The sequence below is a fragment of the Scyliorhinus torazame genome, chromosome 1 (assembly GCF_047496885.1).
Source record: "Scyliorhinus torazame isolate Kashiwa2021f chromosome 1, sScyTor2.1, whole genome shotgun sequence".
Taxonomy (NCBI): Eukaryota; Metazoa; Chordata; class Chondrichthyes; order Carcharhiniformes; family Scyliorhinidae; genus Scyliorhinus; species Scyliorhinus torazame.
In genome coordinates this window covers 213,934,473-213,962,009 of record NC_092707.1, presented here as the reverse complement: position 1 = coordinate 213,962,009, position 27,537 = coordinate 213,934,473, and the positions used below count along the sequence as shown (strand labels likewise).

The 27,537-nt window shown below is 46.0% G+C and overlaps 1 protein-coding gene across 2 annotated transcripts in view; it reads right to left on the bottom strand.

The window, feature by feature from the left end:
* The window catches only part of LOC140418751 (potassium voltage-gated channel subfamily KQT member 4-like), a 1,006,403-nt gene that overhangs the window by 257,660 nt on the left and 721,206 nt on the right, over window positions 1–27,537 (bottom strand). For both annotated transcript variants that reach the window (XM_072502359.1, XM_072502364.1), the window contains exon 8: window positions 9,474–9,562. In XM_072502359.1, coding sequence (XP_072358460.1) covers window positions 9,474–9,562 — 89 coding nt within the window. The remainder of the gene's footprint in view (window positions 1–9,473; window positions 9,563–27,537) is intronic.

Genomic DNA, 27,537 nt, shown 5'->3' with positions numbered 1-27,537 from the left:
TGGAATTTACTGCCTAAACCTCTCCACCTCGCAACCGCTATTTTCTCCTTTAAATTGTCCCTTACAACCAACCTCTTTGGCCAAGATCTGCCTTAATACCTTATGTCACACGTTGTCAAATTCTGATTACCATTACCTCTCGGGATGTTTTACTATGTTAAAGGTGCTATATAATAGAAGTTGATAGTGGCACTACTGTGGGTGTCAAGAATCTCAACAGTGGTAAATTTCAGATATCAGGTCCCATTACAGAGCTGTGGTGGGGACCAGACTCTATCTGCTGTTGTTAGATTCTGAACTCAATGCTCTTTCTCGAAGGTTTCTTTCCTCTTCTGAAGACGCTGACTTTTGCAAGAGGCTGGTTCCACAGATGCCAACTGTCCTCTATTACCTCAACTAAGTTGCTACTTCTCATGTGAAAATCATCAACCGCTGAGGGCTTCAAAACTGAGACCAATTCTGGTGTTACTCAAAGTTTCCAGCAAAGGTAATTGAGTAGACCAACAAAGCTAAAATCCTGGTTGGCTTCCCCCTTCCCTGGAACAGGATTTTTTGATCAGTTGCAGTCCTACTGTGTCATATCAACAGACAGTCAGAAATGAAACCTGCAATCTTCCTGGAGGTGCTCAGCACCACACTTGCTGGCATCCGCTGAGACACTGAGTAAGGAAGACGTTCGACAAAAAAATCCAAACACACGTTCAGCAAAAATAGAAATTCCATTCCAAGAGCACCCTATCAGATTTTTCCAGTACTCTATTTGAAAATGGACACTGAGAAATTGGGTGTCCAACTCTCCCGAGCAGATCTTTCTGTGTAGCTCAATCTTTCAGCTGTTCAATTCCTGGTATTGATGTACTCTGGCAATAGGACCAGGTTGAGGATGCATCACTGGAGGGTTCGGATGCCTTTTTTAAAAAACCTAGACTTACAATATAGAAAAATATCTGAACTAAATTATTACAATCCAACAATCGCGGCTGGTGAAATACAAGTGGAAAAAAAACTTGGTAAGTTTAGGAAAGGATTTGGGCAAAGGAAAAAAGTCAAGACTATGGATGCTGAAAAGAGAATCTCATCCATCTTCTGACTTTAGCCACACTCATGGCCTGGTAACACTGTGGATCAGGGTACTGGTGCACTCACTGGATCAGAGAAGAACTTGCTCTTGTCTTTTCCTGAGTGGGGAATTTCTGATCATGCGGAGTTAATCATAGGTGCTTTAAAATATACGTATATCACATACATCTACTCGTGCCCAGTGTAGAGTGACACGGTTAAGAGTTCTGGAAAGAAGTGGCCTACTCTCCTAGGGGCATTAAAAGGGTAATGAGGAATAAAGAAACCTCGGGAGGCTTAAGAAAGGAAAGGCCCTATACAACACTTTTGTGGACTAGAGGTATCCTCCTACCAACAAATGGGAATTCTTATTGTGTCTCACCCAAACAGCTCTTACCCAAAACTTGCAGAATCCATCAAGAAGATACTGTCACTTTAATCCATAAAAAATGAAATAAAAATATAAACTGAATTATTAGCTACTCAGATTGTGAGGTTTATGTGAGCATTTCTGTGAAAGCATTCAGAGTGAGTAGTCTTTGTTTGGTGCTTTGCAAAGCAATTGGTGAAGTGGAGCTGACAGGTAGGAGACAAATACTATTTGACCTTTGTAAAGTGATCTAGCTTGAGTAATGACATATTTCCCGGTTTTTCCAGAACAGTTTGGAAGAACAAAGGAAAGTGCCAAAGATCATAAAATATCATCCAGTCATGCAGTAAAATAAGAACAGCCAATAGGTGAGGTGGAATAAGGGATAGGGAGGGAGAGCGAGATGGAAGGAGAGAAAGATGGGGAGAGAGAAAGAATTAGGACATTGAAGTTGATAAGTTCAGGAGATTCACAAAGACAGAATAAAGTTTCAGGTGGAATTATTTTAACTTGCACTCTCCACCCCACAAACCTCTCCACCCCAAAGTAACAAAGCTAAATGACATTGTGATATCACCATTAAATTGCTTCAGTCATTAATTCTGCAATCTAGAGGTTTTCACTACAACACCAGACTTGGGCATTGCACGATATGGTGCTATCCACCATTCTCAGTGTCAATCAGTCTTCTATTCTTTCATGGGCCAAAATACTTAATCAGGAGGATGAAGAGATAGACTATTTGAATTTTATGTAAGACAATATAGTAAAGCAAAAGAATAGGCGAGCTCCATCAACCAATTTTCAAATCAAAACATCCTGCTGAGGCACATTTATACAGATTCCCCACTACCAGGTAAACTCTGAGATTATATTTGTCCCCTGTAGGCACTCATATGCATTTTAGAACATTTCAGTTTGGTTGAATTCTCTTCACCATCGTCAACCTAACTTTTTGTTGGAAAAAAATGATCCTTTCTTCATGCTCTTGTCCAAGGTTTAATCAACGGATGCAATTCCAGGGAACAAGCCCCAAACCATAAGACTAGTGAATGATTCCATTAAATACAGAGGTTCTCCTTCGCAGGAATGGAAAGGGAAGTGCTCATCAAACAGTGCTATGCGCAATTAAGATTGATATTCAGATCACAAAGTGACAGCTATAATAATATCACAGATACTACTGCTGAATGGACCTGAAACAAATTTAAAGTGGTTCTCCATAAAAATCAAAGCTAACGGGGCAAACAAGAGAAGTCTGGAAACAGGGTAAGAATGAAAAAGAGCGTAGAAAAGGAAAAACTGGACTTTCAGTTGAACAGTTCAAGAAGGAGCTTCTCATGCAGCAAAGGCTGGTACTGAAAGTAGAAAAAAAAAGTTTAGTCACACTCAGCACATAACACAGGAGAAAGTGAAGGAGACAGTAACACCAGGTTATTACTGTGGTGGAGCTATGCAGTTGGCACAGTGCAGCAAATCTCCCAGTGCAGTCTCACAGGGCGAACATTGGGGCTCAATATCAACTTATCGATCAAGTTTCTCAGCATAATTATAGCCTTGAATAAGAAAATATTTTTCCATTTTAACCACATGACTACTCAAAAACAGATAAGAACTTTCTTTCTTTTGTTGTTCCATAACTTCAAGTAACTATATGATTACGATATAGATTATCCTGTAAAATATGTGACCACTGATAATAGTTATATTCTTATGCGAATCAAAAATGCACCGAGCTCTGGAATGTCAAAACTGTGGTTCCAGACCACGTACAGCCCCTGAGCACATGACTGAAATTCAGGATGTTTTGTATCTATTTGCTGGATTAACCTACTTGAATTTTGTGCACCTAGAGGATTGGAAAATGCTATTCTTATCGTTGTTGCCTTCGCGGTGGATAAAATATGAAAATGGCCACTAGAATCCATTAGTGGTGGTTACATAAATAATGGTAACATGAATTTAAACTTTACATGTGTCCTGAAAAGCAAAAAAAAACTTGGACCCTGATATAGTCTTATCCTGTTAGGTCCAGGATCTGAAATTCATGGTATTTCATATATTTGTTTGCGTGGTTAGAGAGTGATGCAAACATGAAAAACGAAACAGACAGACTTTCTTGGAATTATCAATACTGTACAATTCAGATAGCTAGAATACCTACTACAGTATTAGAGTGCCAACAAGCCATTAGGTCAAAAGATCTGGCAGTAAGCACCATTTTTTGGTCCTTCATGTGGAAAGGACATTGCTCCAAATTTTCTCAGATATTGAAATGTAATCTTGGCAGAGACAAGAGTTGAGGCCGGACCTGCTGATACTGGATTACCTGATTTATTTGAACGTGGTGTGCAAAATCATGAGTTGAAAGGGAAAAACTGTTCCCATTGGTGGAACGATTGAATAGAAGAGGGCATAGATTGAACGGAATTGGCAAAAAAAGCAATGGAGGTTTGAGGAAACACTTCTTCACACAGCAATGGTTAGGATCAGGAATGCACTGGGTGAAAGTGAGGTGGAGCCAGGGTCAATCAAGGCGCTCAAGAGGGAATTGGATTATTATTTGTAAAGAAAGAATGTGTGGGCCAAGGAAAGAAGTGGCACATGGTAAATCGTGCTTTCAGAAGACCGAATAGCTTCATTTTGTGCTGCATCTATGGCCATGATTGTGGCTTTGGAGGAAACTCCAGCTACAGGTCGGGTATCCTTTATTCGTAAATTAGAAAATTGAACACATCCAAAAACCATCCTTATTTTAAACCTCATCGACCTTGAGCACGGGATTTGTGACCCGAGCTGACACGACCCGGGCCAACATGAATCTAGTCAACCTCACCCTTCCCTTATTATTCAGTGATACGTCTTACTTTTCTAGCCATTTTATTTATTCAGACTATAGCCAGCCTCAGCTTTGGCCATTGTAATGTACATAGACCGAGGCGTCAATGCGGTATCCGGTATCAGGATGATGAAGGTTGCAGCGCTATCAAAGAACAGCAAGCTGTGTTTAATAAATAAAGCTAATTTATTAACTTACACTGAATTAGATTCGAACATATTACTAAGGAATTAATAAAGTAAAGATTACACCAAACATCAAAGATTACACCAAACTATTAACTACACTATTAGCTCAACTATCTCAACACTACTCTGTCTTGCTCTCTTCCACTCTCTCCATATCTCTCCATCTATCTCCCAGAAGTCGAGGAGGCATGTGATATTTATATGGTTGATCTATAGCACCATCTGGTGAGTAGTAACATTTATGGTGCTTTACAATATCCACATATTGTGACAGTATCCAAAAAACAAAATTATCTGAAATTTGAAATGCAATCAGCCCAGAGGATTATAGATAAAGGATACTCGACCTGTATTAAGGTTACTCTAACCCCGATTGTTTAATTTCCAACTGCTTTTTTCTTGGATGGCTTACTAGCAAAAAATTAAAACGTTTGTAGTGAATGAGTTCCAAATCAAAGCTATTTTGATTTCTCTCGGACTTATTTGCTGGAGTCTTGTTTTCTATTTCATGAAAATCAATTGTAATTTGCACCATCAAACCAACATGAAACTGATGACAAAAGAAGTTGCAAAGTAGAAGGTGCACACTGGCCAGATTCTGTGATGATCCATTCAGATTGTGAATTACTGTGGTGCCTTTAACAGTAGTCAGAGTGCTACAATAAGTGCCTACAATAAGAGAATGAGAAGTGAAAGGGGTGTTATTTTAATTCCAATGTTACAAAGGGGATTTAATAGAGCTGTTCCGACATGAGGGCAGGCCATTTTGTATCTAAACACGGCTTCTTGCTGAGTTCATGGTGAAGGTCTTCCCGCATCAGTAACATGTAAACAGCAGCAGCTACTGATTCAAACATTGATTTGGTGATGAGGAGAAGGACATCACCCAAGGGAAATTGGTCTTTATAAAGAGCTGTCTTGCTGCGTGTATGCTAGGTGACTGCTGTGGAAGAGGGGGGGAAAGTAAGCATTTTCCTGCAGCCTTCCTCACTGCAAGCAGGCATTGAGTGATTGAGTGAATGCTCAAGCATTCCAAACACATTATAGAGACAGGGCATCATTCAACTCAGCTGGAAGCCCATACTGAGTTAATCAGAAGGCTGCCAGATGCAACATGCTGGCTGACCACACTGAAGTTTCTTCAACATATTGGGTGTGTCAGTATCACGCCTCCACTCTTGTAAATACAAGGAGCCAAGCATTGATGCTCCAAGCATCAGTGTAGTGGGTTCCAGGTATTGCAGTATAAGCTTCAAAATGCCTCTTGATTTAAAGAGGAAGAAACATCCAAAGAGAACATTTTCCAAACTAAGTACATCGCTTTAACTCAAAAATGTTTGCAACAAAATAATATTTATCTTCTGGACTCTTGTGTTGGTGCAGGCACCACACTTTCTTCAAAAGCTACAGTTATTGGGTGCAAGCAGAGGCTGCTGTGACCTGGAGGAGCTCTTGTGTTTAAATAGGAAGTGATGTGAGTCTGAACTAGGATCCATTTCCAAACTATCTGGTCTTATAAAAAACTTTTCTTATTCAAGTACAGGGCAGAGCTTAACCCCAGCTATGCAGTTCTCAGTCCCTGGGGCCCCAAGCTCTCGGCCTCTGGTATCCATGCTCACGGCCCCTGGTGTCCAACCCCCAGACCCTGGTGTCCAAGCACTATGCCCTTACTGTCCAACCCCTGGTGTCCAGGTCCTTTCCCCCTGTGTCCAGCCCCTCAGTTCCTGGTTTTCAAGCTCCTGGCCCCTACTGCTCAACCCCTGGTGCCCAAGCCCTGGGTTCCTTGTGTCCAGGCCCTCAGTCCATGGTGTCCAAGCTCTCAGCCCCTACTTCCCAACCCCTGGTGTCCAAGCCCTCAGCCCCAAGTGTCCAACCCCCAATATCCAAACTCTCAACCCCGAGTGTCCAATGTCCAAGCTCTCAGCCCCTGATATCCAAGCTCTCAACCCAGAGTGTCCAATATCCAAGCTCTCAGCCCCTGATATCCAAGCTCTCAACCCCGAGTGTCCAATATCCAAGCTCTCAGCCCCTAATGTCCACTCTCTCGGTCCCTGCAAACCAAGCTCTCAACCCCTGGCGTCCACATCCTCCGCTCCTGATGACCAAGCCCATGACCCCTGGTGTCCTTTGGTCCTTCAACATCATTACAGCACTACAGAAAGGTTGCAAATTCTCCCTATTCCTTTTCCTCTTGGTTATCATGGAATCCCTAAGTGCAAGAGGCCATTAGGCCCATCGAGTCTGCACCCTACCTAGTCCCACTCCCCTGCCCACACAACCCCGTAACCTCACCTAACCTGAACATCCTGGGACACAATAGGACAATTTTAGCATAGCCAATCCACCTAATCTGCACATTTTGGGCTGTGGGTGGAAACGGGAGCACCTGGAGGTAACTCACGCAGGCACGGGGAGTACATGCAAATTCCAAAGTCACCCAAAGCTGGAATTGAACATGGGTCCCTGGCATTGTGAGGCAGCAGTGCCAACCACTGTGCCACCATACCGTCCTATCGATTTCATCATGGCAAAAGAAATGTTGGGTGCACACTTTTGGCACCCCATGGCAACATCACTGGTTGAGACCTAATTTTTGCAGACAGCATCACTTTTCTGACTGAAGGATCACGTGTGCTCCAAAGCACATGACCAGTCTTGTGAGTAACGGCACCTAGGTTGGTCTCTGCAGCAGTTGAGAGAAGTCCAAGTTAATGACAACTGGATGGCAACAAGTCCCATTGGACAACAGATGCAACATCTCCAGGGAAGGTGATGCAGAAATTGATGTCTTCACTCTGCAAAGTAGCTTCGGTCTTCCAATGGCTCTACATGGTTTGAGTATCCAATCAAGACAGCCATGAAGCTGTGACTCTACGTGTCCATAGTACCAACTCCAGTCCATGTCTGTGAAACATGGAAGAGGACAGTAAAGGTGTCATGTAAGTTACACATCTTTCACCAGTGAGCTTGTGTAAGATCGTGGGTATGACAAAGAAAGAGCGCATCACCAATGAGGAAGTGCTATTGAGGACTGCTCAGAAGCAGTCTGGTGACATGAGGGAGAGCCAACTGATGTTGGCAGGGCACATTCTTCACCTCCCAGATGTGCACCCTGCTAGAGTGGCAGTAGTGTAGATACCAACAGGCGAAGAAGACAGGACTAATCAAAGAAGACCTGGCAAAGTACACTTAAGGAGGACCTCTAAGATCAGGATACCACCTGGGCTACAGCAAAATAGATTATGATGAGCTGGAGCTGGTGGCAAAGACGTCCTGCCCAATTGCCCGCATGGGACCAGTAGAACTAAGTTCAAATCATGGTGCTTAGCCCTTTAGCTCTAGTATCCAATCTTCGGTTGCTGGTGTCCAGCACTTGGACCTGGTGTCCAGTCCTTCCACCCTGGTATTGTGCTTCCATGAGTTGTGTGGCTCTGAATTGATTCTTGGCTTTGCTTTGAATGCTCTCAGGGGTTTCAGGAACCTCCCTTCTAACTGATGTCAGTAGACCAATAGAAGAGACATGGAATGGGAAGATTTTATCTTGTTTTATTATGTTTTTATAATTTTATATTTTTCCTCAATCCTACAATGCTTATAATTTGCACAGAAAACCCTCTCCCTAGAAGCTGAAATTCAAAGTTTGACAGGCTCCATTCATCTTGTGTGTGCACTAACAGGTAAGCTACACCAATTTCCAGCTCACAACAAGTGAATGAAAACTCGGGGTGTTCCGAGATAAACAAATTGAATTTTTCAATTGGAACAGATTTTGAATGATTCAGTCCTCTACATGTAAATGAAAATAACACTATATTGAATCAACCTAATTTCTCCACTGTCAATCCATAGGCTGAGCAATTAAAGATAAAATCTACCACTACACCACCCCCGAGTACAGTAAGAAGTCTTACAATACCAGGTTAAAGTCCAACAGGTTTGTTTCAAACACTAGCTTTCGGAGCACTGCTCCTTCCTCAGGTGAAAGGAGCAGTGCTCCGAAAGCTAGTGTTTGAAACAAACCTGTTGGACTTTAACCTGGTGTTGTAAGACTTCTTACTGTGCTCGCCCCAGTCCAATGCCGGCATCTCCACACCACCCCTGAGTAGTCACGGGTAAATCATGGAAAATGGACAAAAAGAGATTTTACACAATACCAGGACAACATGGTGTAGAGACATTAAAACTGTGACACAGGCTGTTGCTGTCTCTTTTCCCATTGCAACGCAATGAAAATGCACAAGGTCTTCAATTACCAGTGAGTATGGCAGTAATATAACAGCAAAATGCACAATAAAGAGAAAGGAACCTTTATTCTTGGTCTGCCGATGGCCACAAGTCACATACAAAAAACATTAAAAAGAATACTGTTACCCTTTCTACTATTAAAGAACCTGATGTCACTCAGGCTCAAGGGTTGCACATTATTAATGGTCACTTTGGCAAAGTATGAATGGATTGTGACTCATATTTGCGGCACACCAGCAAATAGCCAATAAACAATATGAAAAAGGAATAAATGCAGGAGACTAGAGAAATTTTTCACTCCATATTTTTTTTTGAGGGTGTGGTTTCATGCTAGGGTATGCTTCCAGTGGCAGTCATCTGAAACCTGCTCCATGTGTGAGCCCGGAGAATGAGCATCAATAAGCTAGCTGACTACCAGACGAAGAATGTCAAGCCAGACATGTGTTTAGCCACACAAGTGCACCCAGAGCAGTGGAAGGAGGAGCGGAAACTTGGGCTTATTTTCTCCCTCCTGGGGCACAAAAGGCCGGAATAGATCGGTTCAAAAAATCACTTGAGAGCTCAAATAAAACTATTACTGGAATTTTCATGGTATTATGCATATAAATTATTTAAATCCTGCAGGATCTCTAAGGACTGCCTGGCAGACCAATTAAACCAATGCTTTCTCTTCATTGGAAGTAGCAAAGATTAGACAGAGTGAATGCTGAAGTCAGGTAGATACTGAAAGGCAGGTCGACACAAAGTACTTCAGTGGTGTGTGGGTACATGCCTGAACGAAGGTAGAACACTGTCATAGTAATACCAGGTGGCCGTCAGGTAAGGCCGACTCACATCTGTAGAGTAGAGACGCCAAGCAGCCTGGATAAATAAAAACAGAGAAAGACACACACCAACAGATCAAACCATCAAACAGGACAGGACAAGAGAAAGCAAAATAAAAAGAGACACATAAACAGCATGTAAGATAATGGGAATTTTGTGTGGAGGGGAATCTCATAGCTGAATTAAGCATTGCATCTTTGTGTGTGAAAAAAACAATAAATACATTTATCGGCACACGAGAATAAACACTTACTAATGTCTAACATTTTTCAAATCCTAAAATTAATTTCAAATCTGTGATTAAAGGGGTTTAGATTCTTTGTGTAAGCATAGTAAAAAGTGAATACCCACCTTGTATGGTTTGCAGGGGAATTGTTTCTTTAAACTAAATAGTGACTCCATCTAAACTTTCTTCTCTTGTCAGCAGCACTTCCTGGGTAATGCTGTAAGTGTGCCGTCACCCTTTGCTCATAAGTGCCTGACATCCATTTATGGGCACTGTTTGTGAGTGCCCAAAATTACCCTACCTTGGAAGGGTTCACATTGTTCACAGCCAATGTTCAGCAGATGGCTTTTAACATTATCCGCACAATGAGGCTTTCCATGTAACCGGACAAACATCGCTTCTTATCAGCCTCACAGAAAAATTCCCACAAGGAATTGACAGCATGGAGATTGGCCCCCGAGTAATAGTGATAGAGATATGCCCACATGTCAGGCGGGATTCTCTCAGCCTGGGGCCAGGTCGGAGAATCGGCACGACCGACGCCGGGACAAGATTCCCTGCAGAGCGGAGAATCTCCGCCATTGGCGTGGCACGGCACCGGTCGGGGGCTGCTCTACATGGCCTCCCCGCCAATGGGCGGGGCAGCCTACCAAAAATCCCGAGTCCCGCCGGCGCCGTTCTAACCTGCTCCTAGCTGGCGGGACCTCAGCGTGGAAGGGTCCGGGGGCGACCTGTTTGGGGGGGGGGGGAAGATAGGGGGGTCCGACCCCGGCGGGTGTCTCCGCTGTGGCCTGGCCCGCGATCGGGGTCCACCAATCGGCAGGCCGGCCACTCGGGCTGGGGGCCTCCTTTCTTCCGCGCCGGCCCCTTTAGTCCTACGCCATATTGCGTCGGGGCCGGCGCGGAAAAGGGAGCCACTGCACATGCGCGGACCCCACGGCGCCCAGTTGACGCCGGGATCAGCAGCTGGAGCAGCCTCCAGTGCCCTGCTGGCCCCCTATTGGGGCCAGAATTGCTGATCCTGAGGTCATGTTGACGCCGTCGGGAAACGCAACGGCGTTTCCGACGGCGTCAACACTTAGCCTCAGGATCATAGAATCCCGCCCCTTGTTTTCAGCTTTCTATGCGTCAGGTATCTTTGTAATATTTCAGTAAATGGCTATCCTGGCATATATATTGTGTGAAAACCAGCACAGTAAATATGCACCACGATAATTTCAGTACTTTTTCTCCAGCATCAGGAGCTGCTCTTTATGATTTGAGCGCATGATCTAGGCTGACTTTGTAGTGCTGGAGAGTTAGTGCTGTACTTCAGCTTGATGTTGTCATATCCCTTTCTTCCGGTTCCCGTGCATGTTAAAGATTTGATGGCATTTGTTTGAAAAAGAGGGGATTCAGAATTTCCAAAGTCCAATTCAGAATGTCCAAATCACCTAACAATGTCATTCTCTCAATTCCCTCAATGCCATGGCCAACTTTCCCCTCTCAATATTCCTCTGAAGTTTCATTTCTCTCCATTATTTCCATTTAATTTTATCGCACACCTCTTTTTGTTGATCAAAGCTGTTTAATTAAACATGTAGGCCAGTCATCCTTCAGGGATTTGTACAGTTCTTGTGTTGCAGCACATACTTCTCTGAACACCTCCCACTGTTAGTCTGTAGTTGTGTACATCTTGGTTCCACTCTGTTTACTATTAATAAATTTCTATTCCATCCCTCCAAAATGAGCCTTACCTAAATTTATAGCCTTGATTTATGACTCACCCTTCTCCCTCTCAAACGTTAATACTGAATTCACTCATGTTATGGTCACCGTTAGCTAGCTGTTCCTTTACTGCTGGATTGTTGACTAATTGAGGTTCATTACTCAACATTAAAGTCGAATAAATAGATTAATTTAACAATAGCACTAGCATCAGAATGAAGTGAGCAAAATCTGTTCTCACACTAATACTCTGGGTTGAAATATGGTGCAAGCTTTTCAAACAATGAACATAGAACATAGAACAGTACAGCACAGAACAGGCCCTTCAGCCCACGATGTTGTGCCGACCATTTATCCTAATCTAAGGTCAACCTAACGTACACCCCTTCAATTTACTGCTGTCCATGTGCCTGTCCAAGAGTCGCTTAAATGTCCCTAATGACTCTGACTCCACTACCTCTGCTAGCAGTGCATTCCACACACCCACCACTCTCTGTGTAAAGAACCTACCTCTGACATCTCCCCTATACCTTCCTCAAATCACCTTAAAATTATGTCCCCTCATGACAACCATTTCCACCCTGGGGAAAAGTCTCTGGCTATCCACTCTATCCATGTCTCTCATCACCTTGTGCACCTCTATCAAGTCACCTCTCTTTCCTTCTTTGCTCCAGTGAGAAAAGCCCTAACTCTCTCAACCTTTCTTCATACGACATGCCCTCCAGTCCAGGCAGCATCCTGGTAAATCTCCACTGTACCCTCTCCAGAGGATCCACATCCTTCCTATAATGAGGCGACCAGAACTGGACACAATATTCTAAGTGTGGTCTAACTGGAGTTTTAAAACGTTGCAGCAAAACCTCGTGGATCTTAAACTCAATCCCCCTGTTAATGAAAGCCAACACACCATGAATTAAAAATCAAAAGCTTGATCACAAATGAAGGAAACTTTGAGCAAAGGCCATTTAAGTACAAGTACTTGAGATGCAATAGACCGAGGAGGGGTTATTGGGTTACGGGGATAGGGTGGATAGCATGCAAAGTGGAAATAGACAAATTTGTGCCTCAGGGAACATATATTTAGTGGGAGATTAACATAGTGTGGACCTTCAGTGCAAGGCTAAATAAGCGCTAACATTTAACATTCACAATCATGTGCAGAGTGACTCTGAAGACTATTACAGGAACTGTGGTCTCTTCTTGCTGACCCACAAAGCATCTGTGCAAATAATCAGCAAAAGAATCAGCAAGGGGCACTCAACCTTCCAATCCAAGACAGTGCTGTGATCACATTCTGCTGGAATTTTTCTTTGTTGAAAGTAATTTTGCTGTACAAAGGCAGCTAACAGTAAAATTACAATATAATGGGAATGAATGACAAGACTGGTCATTGTCCTATACAATAGGAGTGAATAACAACGGTCTAGTCGCTATTCCATGTATTGGGATTAAATGGCAGGAGTCTGGTCATTGTTCTGTACAATGTGTGAGAAAGGCTCAAAATCATTTCCTTCTCACTGCACTTTAGAGACTGTCACCTCCTTGGCTCCACTCTTACCTATCTGATTGTACTTACAGCATCTCCAACAATGGTTTGAATTCCAGGCTCTGCACCGTTACTTCTGGACTATCCCAAGGCATGTACTTAGCCCCCCCTCTTCCATGTCTGCATGCTGCCTCTTGGCAGTATTATTTGAAGACAAGGGCACAGATTTTGAGGCATTCACTTCCTCTTTTCCTCAGCAGAAAGCAATTAACTGCTTTTGATATGGTCAAGAGCTGTCAATCATAACTAGATGTTTATAAACATTGGGGTTAGTTTCACAGCAGGGTACATGAGTTCTATTCAAGCATGAAGGGAAATAAAATTAAATAATCCAGACATCTGGCTGTCTGGAAGCTGTCAAAAACAGCCTAATAAAAGCAATTTCTCATTGATATGACTAAAAGCTTTGCAGATCATCAAAGGATCTGAGGCGGTTTAAACTCTGCTGATGTGGTTTTCACTTTCCAGGCATTTATAACTGGTGCTTTCTCTGCCTGATGCAGCAGCTGTTAGGGACAGGTGAGTTATAAAGCAGTGATTTTTTTCACTGTTTCTATCTGGACTGCTGTTTAGCTTCCAGGCAGAGGTCTCTATTATGAGGGAGCTCTGGTATGGCGGGGGCCATGATGGGGTCTCTGTTATTGGGTGTGCATACTGTGGGGGGGAAGGAGGTGACCCAGCAAAACCTATGGTGATGGGGCAGAATTATATTGTGGGGGGTAGAGGGGTGGGGGGTGGGGGGGGGGGCAGCTGCCGGACTTCGCTATCGGACTGCCTACTCAAATTGGTGACCCGATAACAGGGTCCGTGAAGGAATCCCTTGCAATTCCCACCATGTGGGAAAGGATAGTGAGTCGTCTCTGTGCACCGCTCCCAGCGTAAGCGCAAATCAGAGGTGATTCAACTCCAGCAGCAGAATATAGTCTCATAGAACGGAGGAGAATCCTGCCCATCGTCTTTGGTGGATTGGTTAGCTGGATTGACCATGCTAAATTGCCCCTTAGTGTCCAAAGATGTGCGGGATAACAGGGGCTATTGGGTTAGGGGGATAGGACTGGGGAATAGGCCTAGATGGGATGCTCTTTCGTAGGGTTTGTGGGGCCCCGATGGGCCGAATGGCCTCCTTCGCACTGTAGAGGTTCTATGGCTCACAAACTCGGTGTACTTCAAATCCCTCCCTGGTCGTTGTCTGATGCTGAATCAGACTGTTCCAAACCTTGACAATCTACTCCGTACCAGGCACAGCTTGCAACTCTGTCACCAAGATCATTAAACGAAAATTAAAATAAAAGCCCATGTCGGAAATACTCTGAAGGAAGTTTTGTTTTGGTCAAGCAGCTAGAAGGCCAAAGTTCTATTTTATCTCTCACCTGATTGTTTCTTTCTGAAGGTCAAGGATAATGACCTTTCTCTCTACAGTCAGGTTAACCTGCAGGGGAAATCCAGTCCAGTGCCAGCTGCGGAGAGGTGGATTGTTGTTTGAAAACCCTTTTAAAATTCTTATGTGGAGAACTCTAGTTTTATCTCAGTGAAGCTGATAGTTAATCTGGTGGAGATTGGATCAGGTTAGAATTAAACATACCCGAGGAGGATCTTCTGTGTGAAGGCCCAGGTTAATACAAGTTAAAGTGACTCACCAGAGGGGATCCCACAGCCTGAGAATCCTGCCTGAATGTTCTAGCCAGAAGAACCTCATTAGCAATCCAACTGGTGGTTTCAACACTTCGCATCCTGGGAAGATAGCCGGCTATAACAATTTCAATATCAGCAACCAGGACGCTCATCTCTCTTTCTTCCATTTTAATCCCTTTTATTTTACCCCTTTTCCCTTCCTCTGCATGTGTATGGCTTGTGTGCGTTTGGGTAGCGGGTGGGATGGTAAAGGGGGGGGGGGTGGCAGTAATAGATTAGCCGGCATATATTCTATTATAATCATCACATGTCTTATCTCTATTGTTGTTACAAATAAAGAATTGTTGTGTTTCCCTTACAAATCTGGTGCCTGTAAGCCATTGGAGAAGTCAGGGGTCAAAAATCCCAGAAACTAAAAACTGATTATTGCTTAATTCTAGGGTCTGTGGGTTGAAATTAACCGCACACTAGCCCAGGGTGCCGTAACATAAATTGGGGGCTCATCTGTGATTTGAAACGTTAGACTGCCAGATTACAGCATAAAATATAAGGAGACGATAGGTTGTAGTGATACAACAAGATGGTCTGGAAGCTGCTAAGCATTTTCTTCAGGTGGAAGACTAAACTCTGGTTTATTTGGAGAAGCTTTGCAAAGACCCACTAGTCAAATTGGCTGGGGAATTAAAACTGGTTATACCAACTAGGTAATTGAAGTGATTGCTCAACATATTAAATTTGAAGGTGCTACAGGCAATACAGCAAACATCAGATCAACAATCAGTAGAATTGGCTAAAATCGAGTTTCAAATGAAACATTTACCGCATGAACGGATAGAAATAGAACTGCAGCAAAAACAAAGAAATGGAAGAGATGACGTTGGAAAATGAGAGAAAAGAGAACAGGAAAGAGAGAGAGAGAGAGAGAGGATAAAGAAATACACAGAAGTTAAGGAGAAACGGAGCGAGAATTCCAGCTTGTGATACTGGAAATAGGTGGAAAGCTGCCAGAACATAGAGGGGAGCTTAGTCCTGGAATGGAACTCAGTGGTGATATGTTTAAATTTATACGGGCTCTCCCTAAATTTGAAGAGAAAGAAGTAAAAATGTTCTTTAGGACTTTTGAGAAAATAACGACTGAAATCGAGCTGCCAAGAGCAAACTGGACATTGACCCTGCAGAGTGAGCTGACGGGGTGAACACAGGACGTTTATGCTTCCCTATCAGAGCGGGAATCAAAGGATTTTGATACGTTAAAGAAGATGCATATAAATTGGTTCCCGAAGCATAGAGCCAAAAGTTTTGGAATTTAAAGAGACAGCCGGGGCAGACTTATGCAGAATTTGAAAGGATTGAGCAAAACACTTTTAATAGGTGGGTTCAAGCATTGGGAATTGAAACGACCTAGGAGGCTCCAAGAGAGTTCATTCTCTTCATAAAGTCATAGAATTTACAGTGCAGGCTATTCGGCCCATCGAGTCTGCACCAGCCCTTGGCAGGAGCACCCTACTTAAGCCCACGCCTCCACCCCATCCTCTTAACTCAGTAATCCAACCTAACCTTTTGGAATTAAGGGCCAATCCACCTAACCTGCACATCTTTGGACTGTGGGAGGAAACCGGTGCACCCGGAGGAAACCCACGCAGACACAGGGAGAACGTATAAACTCCACAGTCAGTCACCCGAGGCCGGATTTGAACACAGGACCCTGAAGCTGTGAGGCAGCAGTGCTATCCACTGTGCCACCGTGCTGCCCTTTTGGAGGAGTTTTATACCTTCTTTACTAAGAACCCATGTTGAAGACCAGAGGGTACAAACTGCTAGGCAAGCAGCAATTATGGCTGACGATTATGAGCTAATCCAGAAATCTAAACCTTTGTTCTATCACCTCCATAATTTTGAAAAGGGTAGGAAGTGGGAAAGTGAAAGGAAGGCAGGTGGGTAGCTGGGAAGGCCCCTAGATCGCCTACTCAGACCAGGAAGGAGGTACTGTGGGTGGAGGTAAGACTTGGAAGGTGGGACACGTCTGTTCAGCATATTGGAAGTTGCAAGGAAAGCCCATGGGACTTTGGGGAGTTCATTGGGAGGAATTCTGAAAAGGGAGCAAAAGCAGAGAATACTACTGCACAGACTGAAGCGTTAACTGGACTTTGGAGAGCAGCTGTACAAATGAAGTAGATGAGAGATATGCCAGTTTAGTGTCTAAAAGGGAAGGTCACCCCATTTCCTCGTCTGATGTAGCCAAACCCATGACAATTTTAAAGGAACACAGGAGCTATTCAAACTCTTGTGCTGGAGAAGGATTTGTTTTTTCCTTGAGAGTTCAGTGAAAGCGGAGGTATTTGTGAATGGGAAAGGTGGAAGTTGTATCCCAGTTCCATTGTATAAAGTGCAATTGGAATGTTATTTACCGTCAGGTCCAGTAGTTATTGGACTGGTTAAAGAATTCCCAGTGGAAGGAGCAGACTTACTTTTGGGGACTGATTTAATGGGAGCGAAGGTTGTGGCTTCACTTATTAGTACAGAGAGTCTGAAGGAAGTACTGAAGTTAGCCCATGAGGTGCCAACAATACGGCATGTGGGAGTTAGGAAACCTCATTGGGCAGTGAATGACTCAGCGAAAGAGATGTTGACAACTGTTGATCACAAATCAAATGACAGTGATAGTGAACCAGAACCTGAGCATTTTTGGACCAAAGGATGAGGAGTCAGACGAGGATCTTGACTTTGATTTCAGTTCTGATTTTGAGGTACTGGTAAACAGCTGTTACTGCAACGTTGGTAAGGAAGAAGAGTCAGGCAATATCGATATTGATTCGGATTACGAAGTAATGGTAAATAGTTGTTGCAAGAGTGATAGCTGAGAGGAGTTGTTGCAAGAGTGATGGTAAATAGTTGTTACCAAATAAATCTGTTATTTATTGGTCTTGAACATTTGGTAAGTAGTTCTTCCAAAGCTAGTAAAGGAGATATCCAACCAGAAGAGGAAAGTGAATTGGACTTGTCTAAAAGTGATTTGTTACCGTCTCTTGCAGTAAACCCATTGTCATTTCCTTCAGGAGAAAGAATTTCCAGAGTGGGCTTGTTTTGAAGGAAATTATACCTGACAGCACAGCATCAGTTAGTCAGGACAAGGACCGTAGGAATTGTGAAGTGATACCAAGTGAGCGGCTGGTTGAGCACATTCTTTTGAAGGTTTACAGCGCCTCTTCGCGATAACTGAAGCAGACAGCAAGGGAGGTGAAGTAATTGGTAATCAATTCCTTTTGAGAGTTAAGGGGGAGGTGGATGGAGAGCCCTGAGTCCATACATGTTCGCAAAAAACAAACAGTTCATGGAGCCAATAATGTACTGATTCTAAAAGTAGAGAAGCAAAATTTAATCAGGTCAGTCTGTATTACTAATTGTAGATAAAGTCGTCCAATGAGGAGGTAAGAGTTGTCACCCAAGGAACAGGGTATTTCACGTCAACCAACCCCGAGGGAACTGACCCCGAAGCTATGCTTGTTGCCGAAGGTAGCCATGTGAAGGCCAAGGCAGAAAGTGAAACTGGAAGGGTTGAAAAGTGTCTATTGGTTAAAAGTGAACTCAAATACCTTTCTCAGCGTAGACAAGCCTACTTGTAGTTTTGATGTAGGAGAGCCTCGAAATTTTGTTAAACATTTCATTGGATTATCAGAGGAGACTGATGGTATTACATGAGGGACAGAAAGAGACAGATATAGACAGGTACCGAAGGAGCATAGACGGAGTTGTAGAGAAGTACCAGTGGGCACTCTGTTGACTACGCAAGGTGTGGACCTCTGAAATGTTGAACCTCTAAAAGCCATACCCATCTCGACTAAAACCACAGAGACTAGCTCAGTTAGAGACTGAGAAACAATCCATGGTGGACATCTTTCAGAAAAAAGCAAAACCTTTGTGGTCCATGGAATGCCAAGGAGAGTCTGATAGATTGACTGGGAGAATTGCGCTACTGAATTTTACACTCGGGTTTTGAGGCAGGGTGGGGAGGGAAGTGTAAAATCACATGGAAATGATTCCCTCCAGGACCCTGCCCGTCCTGACACAAACAGGCAGGGCCTCAGATGGGCAGCCTGCCCTCGCCCAGATTGAGGTCCTCAAGTGGGCACCTAATGCCCATTTAAGGATCTTTTCAGCCCAGCTTCAATTTTCAGGCTGGAGGGTCCCTGATGACTGAGTGTGGGAAATAGATAAAGTTCCCAACCTCTTCCTCAGCAAGGAAGTGGAGAGATGGAGGGGACGTGCCTCGATCAGAAAGCCCCTTATGAATGTGGTGCATCCTCCCCTCACAGAACCAAGATCCCACCCTCCCAGTCTATACCCCAACACCGAGATCTCCCCCTTCGCGAACCCCTAAGATATTCCTTACCCCAGGACCTCAGTCAATTACCTTGACCCCGACTAACTGCTCTTAGTTCCGCCTGTTGCTAATGAATTAGAACGTGATTTGGCAGTGGGCCTGTCGAAGTCGGAATGGATGGAAGGCTATGGAGAAATGTGCAATATGTCTGCTATATGATTTGCACACATTGCAATTCTCAGCATTTGAACTGTTTGAGATTGACCTACTGAGAAAACATTACTCCCATTGTGGCAAATGTGCCTCATGTTCAACTTTCGGATATCCAACGTGGGTACATTATTACAGTAGAGTTACCATGTCAAACTGTACAACTGCCTTAAAGATATACTTCATGTATATGAGAAGTTGCAGCAGGGATGACACAATTTGAGGCAGGGAGCAACTGACTTGGTCAGGTCACTGGAAGGGGTGGTCACAGACAAAAAATATGGAGAAGTCAAACACTTGGTAAACTGAATCATTGCCATGAATATTTCAGTGTTTCCTGACTCTACTCCTTGATTTCCACATGAAACAATTGGTGCTGGAGATTTCCACAGAGTGTACTTTCAGAGAGTGAGATCAGCTGACAATGGACCAAACTTATGTTAAGATGGAGAGGGTCTCCGGCTTAGCCAAAATGGTGCCGGAGCACCGATTCGGATTCCACTCCCAAACCCACAGCCACCATTTTGGCCAGGGGTGTTGGTGGGGAGGGTGTAATTTGCACATTTGTGGTTCATGGAAACTGCTGTACAAAATCTAATTCCAATTTTCATAACTGGGATGTCCAAAACATGACTTGTGGGCTTTAGACTTTTCAAGAGAAAGTCTAAAGCTGGTGGAGTTCTTTGGAGAGATAGAGTAGCCTTTTGGATAGGTTCAGGATCACCATTGGGTGAGGTAAGATGCCCATTTGGATTCTAAAAGTTGACATCGTCACAGTAGAGACGTGAAAGAAGATATATTCGTCATTTTATAAAGTCATTTTTTTGTGCTTTTCAAAATGGACAATAGCTGAGCTGATAAGATGTCTCAAGCTGGTCACATGCTGGTGTCAAAGGTAACAAAGGCTTCAAACATCTGGAATGTAATGGTGGGCCTGCTCTCGCCAATTTCAAACAAAATAAAACTTTTTGCAGATCCTAATCTCCAGTAATGGTGCTAATGGCTTAAACATTAACTGTTCTAACACAATGGTTTCAAAAAGCAGGCTTAATTTAGCTAACCCAAAACCAGTGTGTCCAAGAACAAAGAGGGATTCTGACTCCAATAAAACACCTCCGGAATCCAGCCATCCTTTGTCCAACATCAAGGAGGTGTGTCACATGGCCTCCCCAAGCTGCACTGTAATACTGTCTGGTGAAACTGAACTCAGACAATTACGTTTGACCTCCAACATGAACAGAACTCCAGATAACTGCTGTGCTGTCTACCATCAAGCCAGTGGCAGCACAACTAACTCTGACCCTCATCAAACCTGCCAACTGCTGGAATCTTGGAACTCATGCCTCTAGACTAACAACTCTGTGCCTTCTCCCATCATGGAAGTCTCGCTCTGGAAAGACGGAGCAATGCTACAATCAGTCAACGTCCTCTCAAAAGAAATATTCCACGAGACCTCGGATTCTGGACTCTGGATACATGTAAAAAATGTACACATTTATTGGAAATGCAGACCTGATAGGCACAGTCAAGTTGCCAAAGCATTTGAATCATTTGGCCTTTAATTTTAAAAAGAAACACGACGATGTAGCTTAAAAAAAAGTGTTGCCTTTTTCACTCTGCTAGTATAGGCCTGAGAGGTATCAGAGAATTTATGCTACATGACTGATTTCACAACATAGCCTCTCAAGGCCCCAATGCCAAGATAAGCCCCAGCCACCCCACGACCTCTCATGCTCCTGCAAAGGTATGCCCCTTCCCCCATCCTTATGTCCCCTCGTGTCCAGTGTCAACATAAGCCCCTACCCAACCCCCATGCCAAGGTAACCCTCCACCCATACCCCTCTCGTCCCTTTTGCAAGGTTATGGTACTTCCATGCCATTCACCCACTATGCACTAAATAGAACCAACAAACCCTATAGTGACACTAGTTCCACTGTGATAAATAAAACTAACTACAGCCCAATAAAAGTGTCAATCATCCAGATCCTTTAAAACTATTAGAAACAGAAATTGCAGGCACTGGAAAGCTCTTAACCTTTCTTATAAATAAACATTCTGCAATTGACAGCAAAGATTAGACAGCCAGAGCTGTCAATTAAGCACTGTTTTCCCTGGGGCTCAGGTTTTCATCAGAGGCATGGCTGTCTGGGCTCTCAGGCAAAAATATATAATGAGGCTTGGCTTGGACCTTTTAAAAGGTCCCCTCATGCAAACTATGGTTCACAACTTCTCTGAGGTGCCAAGAATCATGATTTTTAAAAAATACATGGCCTGACTCCATGAAAATTGTTAAGGAGTAGGAGATTCCTTCCCCTACAATGGAGTCAGCCAGGTTGGGAGTGCTGGTGCCAGCTCATGACCCAAAGCGGCCTGTATCCTTAAAAGACACTCGTGAAAAAATCCCAGGAATGTGGTCATGACTCGCAGAATTAAGATTCACTGACTATTTTTAAAGGGGTCTCGACTCAGCAAAACCTGACCAAAATCTGCAACAGACACTGAGAAATGTATTTAATTTTTTTCTTAGCATGGGTTCGGATGTCTGCCCATATTGGGTGAGTTGGCATGGATGGTGTAAGGACAAAGGGTGGTGTGGGGTTGGCACAGTTGACATAGGGGCATGTGGGTGAGTAGACAGGCATAGGTTGGCATGTAGGCTTGAGGGTTCATGGATGGTGGGTGGAGACATGAGGTGACATGTAAATTATGTGGAGAGGTGACTGATTTTTTTTGTTTTATTGTTTTTTAAAATCTATGACAGAAGTCCCAGGTCACTGAGGCTGGTCTTTTGCACAGCTCACCTCCGTCCTGCCTCCAAATTGTTTCTGGGGACGATGGATCTGACTCTCATTCACACCCATTCCCCTCTGATGAAAATTAGATCATCTTGGACTTTTTCTCCCAAGTCGGGTTTGCCGAGCCAGGAATATTCCCAGCTCTTGGGAGTGAAAATTCCGGCCAATGACTCAGCTGTGATCTGACTCAAGGCACATGGTAATGGTGAAATGCAATGCTCTGTCACAGAGCGAGGTTAAGTTCAGGCTGCTTGGGACAGATTTGGAATTTACACTCAGGACAGATTGACGATCATAGTGTGTGAACAGATTGCGGATGAGCTCAGTCAGTTCCACTTAGTTCCTAACTTGAGTCACGAAGCAGGAGACATTGATCAGAAGCTGTAGTGGTTCCAAACACGACAAAGGAAAAACCAGGCAGTTCCTGATTCTGTAGGATATGAGAAATTGTTTAGGAGTGGGCTATATAACCTCCCCGTAACCTGAAAGTGTCACAGAAGAATGATGGTATATTGGAGAGTGGGGAAATTCGCATTCTGGAGAGTGGAAAAATTGTAACCAGAACTACATACCACAGCTAAAGGAAAGCCAAAACATTTCTCTCGAAACGATTGTAATCAGGCCGTGGATCCTTCTCTCATTCAGACTTTTACTGCTCTTTACCACAAATTTTCTCCTCACTTTATTTTATTCCCATTATTTTAATCAATGATCCTCTGATTTTTCTTCACTTACTTGTTCAGACATTGCACCTGAAAGATAGGGACATATCACCATCAAAATCAATGTAATTCTCTTGATCTGGGATCGGAAAAATGTTGGGGTCCTGTTCTGTCCTGTACGATGCAAATAGTAAAGGGGGTTTGATAGGATAGATACAGAAAAATTATTTTCTTTGGTGAATAAAGGGACATCATGGTGGCTGGAATTCTCTGGCCACACGCAGGATTCTCTGGTCTCGATGGCAGCACAACCCCCATCCTTGGGTTTCCTGGCACCAAGGGGTGGGAATTCCTCTTGACAATGGCGGGACCAGAGAATCCTTCCACCAGCAGACTGCGCACTGCCTGATGCTGCCGAGAAACACGCAGCTGGGGGACCGGAAAATCCAGCCTCTTAAAATTAGAGCTAAGCCACTTCAGAGTAAAACCAGGAAGCACTTTTCACCCATTGGGTGGTAGAAATCTAAAACTCTCTCCCCCACATGGTTGGGAATCCCGAGACAATTAGAGCTTCAAAGACTGAAACAGATACATTTTTATTAGGTAATGTATCAAGGGATTATGTAGCAAAGGGAGGAAAATGGAGTTAAGGGGTGATTCAGGCATGAGCTAATTGAATGGTGGTGCAGGTTCAAAGAGCTGAATGACCTTGGCCAGTTCCAAATGTTATGTTCCCTCTCATTCCCTCTTCGGTGGTAGGCAAAGTAATGGAAAGGGTACTGAGGGATAGGATTTCTGAGCATCTGGAAAGACACTGCTTGATTAGGGATAGTCAGCACAGATTTGTGAGGGGTAGGTCTTGCCTCACAAGTCTTACTGAATTCTTTGAGGAGGTGACCAAGCATGTGGATGAAGGTAAAGCAATGGATGTAGTGTACATGGATTTTAGTAAGGCATTTGATAAGGTTCCCCATGGTAGGCTTATGCAGAAAGTAAGGAGGCATGGGATAGTGGGAAATTTGGCCAGTTGGATAACGAACTGGCTAACCGATAGAAGTCAGAGAGTGGTGGTGGATGGCAAATATTCAGCCTGGAGCCCAGTTACCAGTGGCGTACCGCAGGGATCAGTTCTGGGTCCTCTGCTGTTTGTGATTTTCATTAATGACTTGGATGAGGGAGTTGAAGGGTGGGTCAGTAAATTTGCAGACGATACAAAGATTGGTGGAGTTGTGGATAGTGAGGAGGGCTGTTGTCGGTTGCAAAGAGACATAGATAGGATTCAGAGCTAGGCTGAGAAGTGGCAGATGGAGTTTAACCCTGAAAAGTGTGAGTTTGTCCATTTTGGAAGGACAAATATGAATGCGGAATACAGGGATAACGGTAGGGTTTTTGGCAATTTGGAGGAGCAGGAAGATCTTGGGGTCTATGTTCATAGATCTTTGAAAGTTGCCACTCAAGTGGATAGAGCTGTGAAGAAGGCCTATGGTGTGCTAGCGTTCATTAGCAGAGTGATTTAATTTAAGAGCCGTGAGGTGATGATGCAGCTGTACAAAACCTTGGTAAGGCCACATTTGGAGTAGTGTGTGTAGTTCTGGTCACCTCATTTTAGGAAGGATGTGGAAGCTTTGGAAAAGGTGCAAAGGAGATTTACCAGGATGTTGCCTGGAATGGAGAGTAGGTCTTACGAGGAAAGGTTGAGGGTGCTAGGCCTTTTCTCATTAGGACGGAGAAGGATGAGGGGCGACTTAATAGAGGTTTATAAGATGATCAGGGAATAGATAGAGTAGACAGTCAGAGACTTTTTCCCCGGGTGAAACAAACCACTACAAGGGGACATACATTTAAGGTGACTGGTGGAAGACGTGGGGGAATGTCAGAGGTAGGTTCTTTACACAGAGAATAGTGGGGGCGTGGAATGCACAGCCTGTGGAAGTAGTTGAGTCAGAAACATTAGGGACCTTCATACGACTATTGGATAGGTACATGGATTACGGTAGAATGATGGGGTGTAGATTAATTTGTTCTTAATCTCTGACAAAAGTTCGGCACAACATCGTGGGCTGAAGGGCCTGTTCTGTGCTGTATTTTTCTATGTTCCATTCCTCAAATGTTCTGCAAGTTTTTAAGTGTAAATTTCTGGGGCGTCATTCTCCGACCCTCCGCCGGGTCGGAGAATGGCCGTTGGCCGCCGTGAATCCCGCCCCCGCCCCCGCCGAAGTCTCCGAAGGGAGAAAAGTCGGCGGGGCGTTAATGGCGCCGCTGTCGCGGAGAATGTCACGGGTCTGCGCAAGGCAGCCGATTTTCGGCCTGCCGATATTCTCCCTTCCGGATGGGCCGAAGTCCCGTCGACGTGATGACCGTTCACGTCGACGTGAATCAAACCTCCTTTTCATCGGCGTGACCCGGTGCTCCAGGCTCACGCCGACCAGCGAGGAGGTGAGTGACGGCCTGGGGGGTTGGCTCTGGGCAGGAAATGGCGTGGCCGCAGACTGATTGCGTGAGGAGAGGTGTGTCTCGGCTTGTGTGTGTGTGTGTGCGGCGGGGGGGGGGGGGGGGGGTGGTTAGAGTAGGCTGGGCTCCAGGGGAGTGCCGGGAGGGGGTCCGTGCTGGGGTGGAGGTTGGGGGTTGGGGGGGGTCCGTGCTGGGGTGGAGGTTGGGGGTTGGGGGGGGTCCGTGCCGGGGTGGAGGTTGGGGGGGGGTCCGTGCTGGGGTGGAGGTTGGGGGTTGGGGAGGGGGTCCGTGCCGGGGTGGAGGTTGGGGGGGGGTCCGTGCTGGGGTGGAGGTTGGGGGTTGGGGGGGGTCCGTGCTGGGGTGGAGGTTGGGGAGGGGGTCCGTGCCGGGGTGGAGGTTGGGGGTTGGGGGGGGTCCGTGCTGGGGTGGAGGTTGGGGGGGGGTCCGTGCTGGGGTGGAGGTTGGGGGTTGGGGAGGGGGTCCGTGCTGGGGTGGAGGTTGGGGAGGGGGTCCGTGCCGGGGTGGGTGATGGGAGGGCAAATGAGTTGGTCCACCTGGCCAGGTGCCAGCCTCCAACAGTTGGACCCATGCGGCCCATGCCACCTGGCTGGGGGGAGGAGGGGATATGGGCAATGATGACATGTCGTCGTTCCCCTCCCCCCCACCAGGCCGTCATGTTTTCAGACCATCCAGCGATGTTGGCCGCCGTGGTGGCAGCCGCTCATGTCTATGTTGCGCTGGATGAGGAGGAGGAGGAGGAGGAGGAGCGTGCGAGAGAGGCGGCGCAGGCTGCCGCAGAGGGGCAGGCGGCAGCCGCCCAGGCTGGAGGGACACCTGACCGACAGGACGAGGAGGGGGAGTTGGACGTCGCGGCCCCATGGCAACGGAGGCACCCGAGGGCGCCCCGTGTGTACCGGCCCCGGCAGTCATACCAGGACCTCACGGACCGGGAATGCAGGAGGAGACTCCGGATGAGCCGGGAAACCGTGGCACACATCTGCCACCTGCTGGCACACCTGTCACCGCGTGGCACTGGCGGGGGACACCCTCTCCCCGTGTCCGTCAAGGTTACGGTGGCCCTGAACTTTTATGCAACGGGGTCATTCCAGGCACCGAGTGGGGACCTGTCCGGCATATCGCAGACATCGGTGCATCGGTGCATCCGGGCAGTGACAGATGCCCTTCATGCCATGGCGCACCGCTACATCCGCTTCCCCGTGGACCGGGCCAGCCAAGATGCCCGGGCCGTGGGCTTCTCTGCCGTTGCCGGGTTCCCCATGGTCCAGGGCGCGATCGATGGGATGCACGTCGCCGTGCGGCCACCTGCAGAGAACAGGGCCGTGTTCACTAGTAGGAAGGGGACCTATTCGATGAACGTACAGGTGGTCTGCGACCACCGCATGATGATCCTGCACGCCTGTGCCCGTCACCCAGGCAGTGTACACGACTCATTCGTGTTGTCGCGGTCATCCATCCCCGGCATGTACGAGGGACGCCATCCCCGGCTGAGGGGCTGGTTGCTGGGCGACAGGGGCTACCCATTGCGATCGTGGCTGATGACGCCTATACGGAGGCCACGCAATGATGCGGAGAACCGCTACAATGATGCCCATGTAGCAACAAGGGGAGTGATCGAGAGGTGCTTTGGCGTGCTGAAGATGCGTTTCAGGTGCCTGGACCTCTCTGGGGGCGCCCTCCAGTATCGGTCAGATAGGGTCGGCCGCATCATTGTGGTGTGCTGCGTCCTGCACAACATAGCCCAGCAGAGGGGCGATGTGCCGCAGGCAGAGGAGGGCGGAGTGGAGGAGCAGCAGGAAGAGGCGCAGTCCTCCCCAGATGAGGGGGATGGGGGCAATGGTCAGGGCAGACGGGGTAGACACAGGCGGGTGGCTGTCCACCGTTGCCGGCTGGCCCAGCGGGCACGGGACAGACTGATAGACGCCCGCTTCACTGACTAGATGGGCGTGGGAATCGGGTAGTATGGCCACAGACCGCACACCATGGCAACAGCCGACCACCCACACCCCCCACCCATCCACCCACCCAGCACCCTCACCCCCCTCCCCAACCCCACACACCCCACCCGCATGCACACCACCCCCCCACTCCCAATTGCCGATCCACCGGCGGCACAACGGGCCGGGCTCACCCAGTGCGGGTGGACGCGTGTCTATCGCAGGCCATGGAGGATGATGACAACCCGCCTCCGATGAGCTCCTGGCTCTACATCGTTGGACTATGTCTGACCCATGGCCACAGTACCACCATCCACCCGGACCATCCCTGCATGCGGCTGTGACACTGCAGCGCACGGTCCCGTCCTCTGCCCGGGGGATGTTGATGGCGGCCCAGGGGGAAGGGGGCAGACTCACCTGGGGCTGAGGTAAGACCACCCGTCACACACATACTTGCGCTCAACGTACATGACACGCCCGCACACTTTGGACAGAGCACAAAGGC